Here is a 10272-nt window from a genome sequence, read left to right on the forward strand (position 1 = left end):
GGGGGGTTACTGTTCATGCATGTCAGTAAGTAAATTGTGTGTATATTTCCAATTCCAGAAAATGTCTATAAATTATGGTATTAGACAAAGAAAATAAGTAGGTTACATTTGTTGTATGTGAAGTGTGTGTGCATTTGTGCACAAAAGTTGTGTGGTGTGCATGTGTGCCTCTTGGTGTTTAATATGGCTGCACTTAGGACTTTTGAATGAAATAAAGTGGAAGAAATTGCTGATAAAAAAAGTTGTTCCTGTTAGTGATTAGCAAACAAGCAAAACGCTTTATTGGAATTGAAATTTAAACGTGAAATACTTTTTTTAAAAAGTTTTTTTGTTTGAAAAGCTGATCCTGAAAGGATCTTTCTGATCTAAATTGCAGTTCTCAAGAAATATGTAGCAGATCATTAATCAAGAGAAATAAGCTGGTGTGGTACTCATAGTATTGTCCCTTTCATCCAGATTCCTATTTGTGACAGTTTAGAATTTTGTTGCCTTCAGGATTTTACAGATTTATAAAAAAAAGTTTTTTGAACTTGTGATTCAAAACCTGCCTGAAACCTGACGTGGTGTAAAAGGAAGAATAGCAGGCTCCTGGCGCCTTGGTAATTGAAAGGGAAGCAGAGAGTAATGTGAAACGTACATGGTGTGCACAGGCTTTGGAGTCGACGTGCAGCCCCATCATCAACAAGCCCAAGCCAAAGGTGGAGCCCCCTGCAGAGGAAAAGAAGGCGGAGGAGAACAAATCCAGCAACAGCGGCTCTGGGGAGCCTCCTGAGACTGAGCAGCCGGCTGAAGAAAAAACTGAGGACGCCAAGAGTTCGGACATGGACGTGGATTGATAATGGATCAGACACTCTGAAGTCATTTTCCCCTCCCCGCTGGGGATGATTGTTGGGTTATCACTTTGATCAGTAGGTTGGGAGGCAGGGGTTGATTGGGGAGCAAAGAGAAAGAGGGTGTGTCAATTTGGGGTTATGGCGAGGTTATTGAGACGAGCTTCGAAGTGTGTGTTTTGTGTCTGTAATATGTGGTGTGGTGAGTGAGAATGTGCGCGGGTGTATGTGTACACATGAAGTGTGTGTGTTTGTACTTGAATATTTACAGTACGTGTTTGTGTGTGTTTTGGATGTGTGTACATTTTAAAAAGAGGGAGTGCAAGGCTTTCACACCTACATGATGGAGCTGTGCTTTGGTTTATAGCTTAAAAACCTGTTCACTTGTTAAGCAGAAATTTATCAGAGTTGCAATGAGGTACCTTACTAATTTGCATGCCCCATCAGTTTACGCACATGTTTGAAAGTTAGGACCCACTCTTTTTTTTCTCCCCCCCTCCCCCACCCCGCCTCCTTGTTTTGTTTTGTTTTTAAACGCAATCACATATTTGAAGAAGATCCACTCTTGAAATTTCTATGTTGAAAGAAACATAAACAAATTTAACTCAGAAACATGAAGATTGTTGTTTGATACTGCTCATTGATACTACTATCCATCTGTAATGATTTTATGTCCAGAATCTGTACACTGATCTCTGCAGAGTGGAGTGCAGTATTTCTCAAAACCATAGACTTTGCAGGAGGTCCTTAATTTTTTTTCTTGCCATCAACTTTTTTTTTTTTTTTGTTGTTGTTGCTGTGGTTGAATAACTATAGCTTTCTTGGCTTAGAATTTTCAAAGGAAACTTTTCTCTCTGGAAGAGTTGATACTTACGAGTTCAGCGCTGGGTTGCACAAGAGACCTTAGCAGCATTTGCTTAGCATTAAGAAAAGTGTGGAATGAGCACTGCAGATCACTTACACAACCCTGCTCGTGAAAATTGCTGCAGGATGGAGGAAGGTGGCAGATTGGTCAAGACACTTATCTTCTTCTTCTTCTTCTGCGTTCGAGGGCTGCAACTCCCACGTTCACTCGTATGTACACGAGTGGGCTTTTACGTGTATGTATGACCGTTTTTACCCCGCCATGTAGGCAGCCATACTCCGTTTTCGGGGGTGTGCATGCTGGGTATGTTCTTGTTTCCATAACCCACCGAACGCTGACATGGATTGCAGGATCTTTAACGTGCGTATTTGATCTTCTGCTTGCATATACACACGAAGGGGGTTCAGGCACTAGCAGGTCTGCACATATGTTGACCTGGGAGATCGTGAAAATCTCCACCCTTCACCCACCAGGTGCCGTCACCGTGATTCGAACCCAGGACCCTCAGATTGACAGTCCAACGCTTTAACCACTTGGCTATTGCGCCCGTCACTTATCTACCTATACAATGGTTGTGAGGGTCTGAGTTCGATTCCTGCTCTCTCCCTTTCTCCCAAGTTTGACTGGAAGATCAAACTGAGTGTCCTGGATGATATGATTAAATGAGGTCCTGTCTAAAGCACACATTGGAGCACTGAAAAATAACCCATGACAACAAAAGTATTGTCCTCTGGCAAAATTCTTTAAAAGAAATTCGCTCTGATAGGTAAACCAAAAAATATATATGCATGCACTCCAGGCCTGACTTAGCGTGTTGGGTTATGCTGCTGGTCAGGCATCTGCCTAGCAGATGTGTTGCAGTGCATATTGATTTGTCTGAACACAGTGATGCCTCCTTGAAAAACTTAAACCGATTGAAAGTAGCTATTCTGTAAGCAGTGTGTATCTTACAAGAAGATCATGACTTAGTAGTGATAAGGTTCACATGTCTCTGTACCTTGATGTGTTGTCAGAATTAAAAATCTTTTTTCTTCACACTTCTTTTCTTGTTGCCAATTGTTTTTGTCAGTATGGTCTCGTGTGGTTGGTTGGACTATACGCAACAATAAGGAAGTAATAATGTTTATGATGTATTTTTGTGCTGGTCCATGTCCACACTTCATTTGCAGTCTGCTTTTGTAGTGTGTGCGATTTGGAACAGAGCAGGGCAGTTTGATTTTGACCATGGCAAGAGTTTTTTGGAAAAGCTAGTCAAAACTATAAGCTTTCTTTACAATTCTCATTAACAGTGGTGCATTTGTGTGTGAAAATGTGTAATTTGTATGTTTGTGTGTGTAAATGTGTGCTGTGCACATACTTGCTTGATCACTGATGTGTTCATATGTATGTTGATTTTGTGTGTGTGTGCATATGTTTATTCATATATATTCACTAATGAACTTGATTTTTATAATTCATGACAGTTGTCTTCTTTATGTTGTGCATTTTGTTCTGCATGTGAGATGATCTAATCTTTTGCTGCAGAACTGATTGAGAATTTAGAAATGATCTTCAGGTGATGAAACTACGAGCACATGTCTGATAATCAGCACAAGAAAAAATAGTCCTTATGATACCACCAACTGATTATCTTGACAGCAGAATGGTTGCATGCCTTTGGGTTTGTAAAAATACTTTCACACACACACCTGCACAAACACATGTGTATACACACAGTGCTGAAGAAAATCTGAAGAATCCTTTTCACATGATGACCTTGTCATCTAGCAGAGATGAGTTTAAAAAACAGTTTCTGCTACAGAACTCTTTGACTCCTATAAACATGATCTGGGCATTCTTCTAGGCGGCTGCATACATACAGCATCAGTGTATAAACAATTCGTATGGTCTTTGGAAGCAGAGGACGACTATCAGAACATTATAAGTAAAAAAAGATTTTCTCACCTAATCATCTGAGAAAGAGAGCACTTTTGAACTGTCAACTGAATTTGAGATTACCTCTTGTTAATGCGTAAAGTCTTGTTGACCAGAGATTTATGATAGGTATGATGCAGAGAATGATACTGATTGTCTTTCCTTGAAAGGTGACAGGTGTCTTAAAAAACACTAACAAAAAACAAACAAACAAAAAACAAACCAGTCACTGAAAATTCAGGTGGTTTAAATGGCATCTGCTTCATGGCTGATTGCCACATTAATTTATTTATTTGTATTTAGTGGGTGATGTTTGCTTTAAAAAACAAAAAAAACACCTTTGGTAAAAGCAGATAGCCATTCATACTGCTGCACATACATGATGCATATTAAGTGTCACTAGCAGTGGAATGTAAAGTGGATTTTGGGAAATGAATGGAATCTTGTAAATGGGAACCATGACCTCAGGTTTCAACATTTCATGTTATATTTGTGTAAAGATAAATTTGTTTGGATGTGAAGAACTGTGTATTGTGTGCTTGTTGTAATGTTCAAACATTTGGTACCGTTGATGGTGTTGCTTTTATGCTTAGTGACCACCTTCAATTTGACAGAATGTTTGATGATTTCAGAGATTTTTTTGCTTTTGAACAGAGATGTTCTTTTTTTGCCCCTCAAAATTATTTTTATTAGTTAATGTTTTTTTCTCTCCTTTTGTCATTATTATGTTTTGTAGTGTTCATGTTTTGAAGGTGTACTTACTAGGTACTAAGTGGCTATCGTTTGTGTTGTGTAAACCAAAAAGTTTGTGTTAACCTTGATTGTATAGAATTAGCATAATTAATTTGTTATTTAAGAAATCTGTGAAATATACAGCAAAGCAGAAGTAGAAAATGTTAGCACTGGTAGTTATCATAAGGAATTTATATTTTACAATAATTACCTTTGTTAATATTCTTTTTTGTATTTATATAGTGGAATGCAGATTCGAAAATTGTAAGTGCTAACAAGAAACAAGAAATATTGGTGTTTGTTATTTGTCATTAAAAAAACCCAAAACAACAACAACAAAACAAACAAACAAATGAGTAATACTTTGAAGATTACAGTATTACAGTTTTTTAGTTAGGCAGTAGTCTTGATGAAACAGTGTGTGCTCACAAACACACATTTAGAAACATTCATGGGTACGTGCATGTGTTCACACACTGAGGGAGGGAGCTTGAGCTTCTCACAGTTTTGAATCATTTATGTGTAAACATTGTGTAAAATGCTTTTTTGCATAAATTGAGGTGACGCAATCAGCAGTAACTTGGTGGAACCAGTATATTTGCAGTTTTTGTTGGTGAACTTATTGAAAGAAAAAAAAAAAAAAAAAAAAAAAAAAATCCTACTGTTGCTTAGGAAGTTTATCCACCTTCGATTTTGTTTGATAATAAACCACTGTTTCATTAATGTTTACTTGTAAAATCTTGTTAAAAAAATGTTGAAATAATTTCAGTTTCCTTGTTGATATTGGTATTTAAGTTAGGTGTTGAAATACATTTTTGTATTTGTATATAGGTAGTATGTTTCAGAGGCTTTGATTTTGAAGTTGTTTGTATGGTGAATGATAAGAGTTTTCAGAATATTTGTTTGTGTGAGAATGTAAACTGTTGACGTGCAGTTGACTGGAATATGAGCAAACACTTTGCCCCAAAAGCTGAAAACTGCAATTTATTATTATGCATCATATTCTTGACTTGTACATGTACGTTGAGTTATAAATCACCAGGATAAGTGTTTGTCTGGGTATGCCCACGGGAAACTTCAGCACTTTTTTTTTCTCACCTTCTAAGGGCCAGATAAATCAGACAAGCCAGAACAATGGATATAACTTTTTTTTTCAATTATCTCATTTTTGAAGATTTTGCTAAAGACTGAAGGCATTCAGTCCTCCACAAAAAAAGTCAGCAGTATTCATAACATAAGGAGGAATTTGTGTGTGTGTGTTTTTTGTTTTTGTTTTTGTTTTTAATTTTTAGAAAGTCTGCTTTCATTCTTCCTTTGCTTCACAAATGTAGTAAAACTTTTAAGATATTCAAAAACCAAGTACTGAATGTACAATTTTTGCTCGAAGTACATCACGTGAATATTTTACAGAAAAAAAAGATAGAATGAAGACCAGGTGAGGAAAAACCTCCCCAGACACAATGGAAAAAATACTGGAGTTCACTGTTTTACATTCCTTTTGTTGATTTTAGGTACAGAAGTAGAGTGTGTCTTACCCCATCTTTTAACACTGCTGATGTGCATTGATCTAAATCAGTTAAAAAAATTGTGTCAGTGTATTGGCATGTCATAGACGTTGCAAATCAGTTTAGCTCTATTAAGCTGTTGAGAATGTTTGAACAGGCAGTGGAAAAGGAAAAAAATGATACTAAAAAGAAAATGTTCAAGTTTTTTCTTTTTTGTATTTGCGATTAGGAATTAGATGACAAATTTATCTCAGTTCTGGCCAGTTATACCTGCATGACACTTTTTGATTGGTTTGATTTGATTGTTCACTATTTGTCATGTGCAGAATAGGTAGTGATATTGCAACCCTGGATAATGTTCAAACAGGATAAAATATTATTTGTAATTTTGTGGGATAAATTCTGTTGTGACAGCAGTGTGTACGAATGTGTCACTTGATAATTTATGAATAGTTAAAACAGAGTGCTTTAATTATTTCAAGATGTGTGTCTGTGTGAAGACAATATGTTTGGTGGTGAAGTGTTCAGATGATCGACTGACCATATGTGACTGATCATATGATTTTCAGAGATGCTTTCTGAAATGAATCATCTCACCAAGTGCAAGCATTACTTTCATACACGCACACCCACATCATTACACAGGAATACTACGCATACACGTGTGTCCATCACATGCACACTTTCATGACACACGCATGTTAGAAAGGATGATGATCAGTACGGATACTGTCTTCCTTTGTGGACTCACTTGTCTTGTGTCCTTCTCTTGTTAGTGGAAACATGACAAGCATGTTGATGTGTAGTGACCACATTTCATATCACGCAGTTTATATGTGCAGAAAAATGAATGACTTTATCATCAAGCGTTAGATATAAAAGTGTTTTGAATACTGAATATTGTTGGCTGTGTAGCAAGATGTTTTCTATTTTTTTGAAATGATTTGTTTTATTTTTTGTTCTTACAAAGATTGTTTATCTAAAAAGAAAATTTTTATCTTACTGCCGATTCCCAAGAAAAAAACTGATTGCCAGCAATATGTTAAAATTTTTTATTTATAAAAATTTTTTTTTAAAGTACCACTGCAGACTAGGTATGAATTTAATAAACCATAATTTGGTATCAGCATGTTTACCCTTGCATTGTCTTTTCATATTCATTCTTTGAGTAGTTTGTAAAGATTTCAAGATCCGGTTGATAGCTAATGAGAATAATTGCAACAGACTTCGGTTGTTTTTCTTCCATTTTTGACGTGCAATAAAGATGTTAGATTCTGTCTGAATAATCTCTTGAGAAAGCATTGGAATTAAAGTGAACCAGTAAAAAGATTTTAAAAAGGAAAAGAATGTGATATTTGATTTTTGGTTTGGTGAAGAATTATTCCACAAACCTCCATAACCTCATGCCCTAGTCTCCCTGTCCGTCTCTCACTGATTTATCAAACAAGCTGAAATTCAGGTTTTGTATGAGTTATGACTGGGTGTATTTTGTTACATTAATGAAATAAGTGAGGGATGGAGGAAAAAGGAGAAGAAAAAAATCCTGACAGAATCCAGAGATGTTCTCTTTGTTAACATTTTACACTGATGGGTGATTTCTTGCATTCACAGCAGTTTGAAAAAAAAAAAAAAAAGCAAGCAAATTACCTTGTCACACAGACTGCATTCCACTTCGGTTCATTTCTTCTTGATTTGTTTTCATTTGATGTCTGATTTTTTTTTCTTTAAGATATTTGTTTATATATTAATGTCCATTTTCTTCATTGTTTCATTTTCTTGCCCTTATGGTGCTTGTTTTGATACTGTGTGCATCTGGTTTCAGGACTGCAACAAATGCCATGATTGATCAGTGAAGTAGTTGTCAGTGAGGGTATGAATTAAGTAATTTTTAATACATTTCACAGAGATGACAAGGGGTGCGCCATTTGGAGAGCTTGGGAGCTTATGCATTGCTGTGTAACAGTGCATTGCTGTTTCTAACAGATGTGTACAACCTTGTATTCTACATCTGTAAAGAAAAGGTTTTGTAGCTGTCGGCCTTTTGTTTGAAAGAACGAGTGATTGGGGGGAAGGTGTCAACTGTTGCTGACCAAGCTTATTTCCTGGCGTAAATATTTGTATATATTTGTCTCTAAGATTACGATTTCAGCTTCTTTTGTTGGTTACAGTGTTAGTAAATCAAGGCTTTCAGCAAATGTTGATCATTATTTTGTGTTTTGAGAGGAACACGTTTCTGGACATGACCCAAAAGTTGAAAAATAACCAGGCCTGTATCCTCGCTATCCAGGTGATGCCATATGTGTATGTTCTAGAATTTAGTTATGCTGTCAGTCATTTATACTTGCACACTTTTGAAAAAGTCTGAAGTGTGTCCTCACATGGTGTTTTCTTTTAAACTGGTTAAGGAGCAGTCAGACTTGTGATGCATAGCAAGCCACTGAGTTGTATGCTCAGTGAATCTTTGATCACAGAACAGTCTTAGCTTTACAAGAGAAGACACTTATGTTTTGCCATCACAACCACGCACAGTTCAGATGAAGTTTGTTCATTCTGATGTAACTTTGTGATTGTCAATGGAAAGTTGGGTTCATTGTGTAAGGCTTTCTGTCTCTTCGATAAGAACTGAATTGCTGTTAGTAGGGTCATTTATTGTGGTTTATTGATGGCCAAAGTGAAATGTAACATCCCATAAATTTGTACAGATTGATGTAGATTTGTTGCTTGATTTACATATGTTGGTCAGACTTGCATGCTTGATTTATGTATGCTGGTCTGGTCTGACTTGCATTTTTTTTTCCACATCCTATCTCTCAGAAGTAGTACTTTGGAAGTTTAAACTAGAGTACATAATATTTGTAAAGAGCAACATCAAAGGGTGCTTCTGTCTGGTCCATCTTCTCACCCCTGGTAGTGGTCACCGAGAAAGTACAATAGTACTTTGTGCAACTTAGAACTGTTCTTTAAATTTTAAGTCTATATTCATCTTTTCTTTTTTCTTTTTTTAAGTAGACTGGTGTTCTTTTTTTTCTTTCCTGTCAGTAACTTGGAAATAATTTATGAAAGGTTGTACAAGATTAAAGAGAATTGAATAGTTGATGTATGATTCTGATTTTTGTTAAAAAAAAGCTTGTGTGTGATGTGATGAGTATGAGGTGATGTTCATGAATGTGTTCACATGCATCTCAGAACAGCTAGAGAATGTGCATGAATGTATACATGCATCTCTGATCAGCTATAAGGCTTGCAGTGTTTAAATCATGCACTGTGATTTCAGTATGTGCGTGAATGTATACATGCATCTCTGATCAGCTATAAGTCTTGCAGTGTTTAAATCATGCATTGTGGTTTCAGCATGTGCGTGAATGTATACATGCATCTCTGATCAGCTATAAGGCTTGCAGTGTTTAAATCATGCATTGCGGTTTCAGCATGTGCGTGAATGTATACATGCATCTCTGATCAGCTATAAGTCTTGCAGTGTTTAAATCATGCATTGCGGTTTCAGCATGTGCGTGAATGTATACATGCATCTCTGATCAGCTATAAGGCTTGCAGTGTTTAAATCATGCATTGCGGTTTCAGTATGTGCGTGAATGTATACATGCATCTCTGATCAGCTATAAGGCTTGCAGTGTTTAAATCATGCACTGTGGTTTCAGTATGTGCATGAATGTATACATGCATCTCTATCAGCTATGCTTGCAGTGTTTAAATCATGCATTGTGGTTTCAGTATGTGCGTGAATGTATACATGCATCTCTGATCAGCTATAAGGCTTGCAGTGTTTAAATCATGCACTGTGGTTTCAGTATGTGCGTGAATGTATACATGCATCTCTGATCAGCTATAAGGCTTGCAGTGTTTAAATCATGCACTGTGGTTTCAGTATGTGCATGAATGTATACATGCATCTCTGATCAGCTATAAGGCTTGCAGTGTTTAAATCATACACTGTGGTTTCAGTGTCTCGTCTGTCCAGACCATTCACCAACACAGCACGCTGCAGGGAAGACTGGGCCACACTTAACACACACAGCACACCTGAAGAGGAAAAAAAAACCCACATGTCAGTGGATAACACAACCATAAGCTAAGCGGTCAGCAGAAGAATTTGGTAAGACCGTCCTTATTTGACTTAGTAGACCTGTAAAGTTTTTGTTGTTTTTTTTTTTTGCAGAGTCTCTACATTTGAGGAGAGAGGGTTGAATATATCCATCTCAACAGCTCGATACAGTTTGATAACCATCAAAACAATGCTGATCAGTACAGTACAGTACAAACATGTTTAAAAAAAAAAAAGACACAATCCCCACCCCCCTGCACCCCTCCAAAAAAGAAGGAAAAAAAAAAAGAAAAAAAAAGAAAAGAAAAGAAAAAAGCGCCACTATTTATTCGCTGGAAGCTGATGATTTACATCTGAAAATAT

General features: G+C 36.6%; 1 protein-coding gene across 1 annotated transcript in view; it reads left to right on the top strand.

Annotated features, from left to right (window-relative positions):
- Positions 1–8940, top strand: part of LOC143283699 (97 kDa heat shock protein-like) — a 31022-nt gene extending 22082 nt beyond the window's left edge. The window contains exon 18 of the mRNA XM_076589942.1: positions 651–8940. Within this exon, the coding sequence (XP_076446057.1) occupies positions 651–836 (186 nt within the window). The 3' untranslated portion in view covers positions 837–8940. The remainder of the gene's footprint in view (positions 1–650) is intronic.
- The last annotated feature ends 1332 nt before the right edge of the window (positions 8941–10272 follow it).

This window comes from Babylonia areolata, chromosome 7 (genome assembly GCF_041734735.1).
Source record: "Babylonia areolata isolate BAREFJ2019XMU chromosome 7, ASM4173473v1, whole genome shotgun sequence".
Lineage (NCBI taxonomy): Eukaryota > Metazoa > Mollusca > Gastropoda > Neogastropoda > Buccinidae > Babylonia > Babylonia areolata.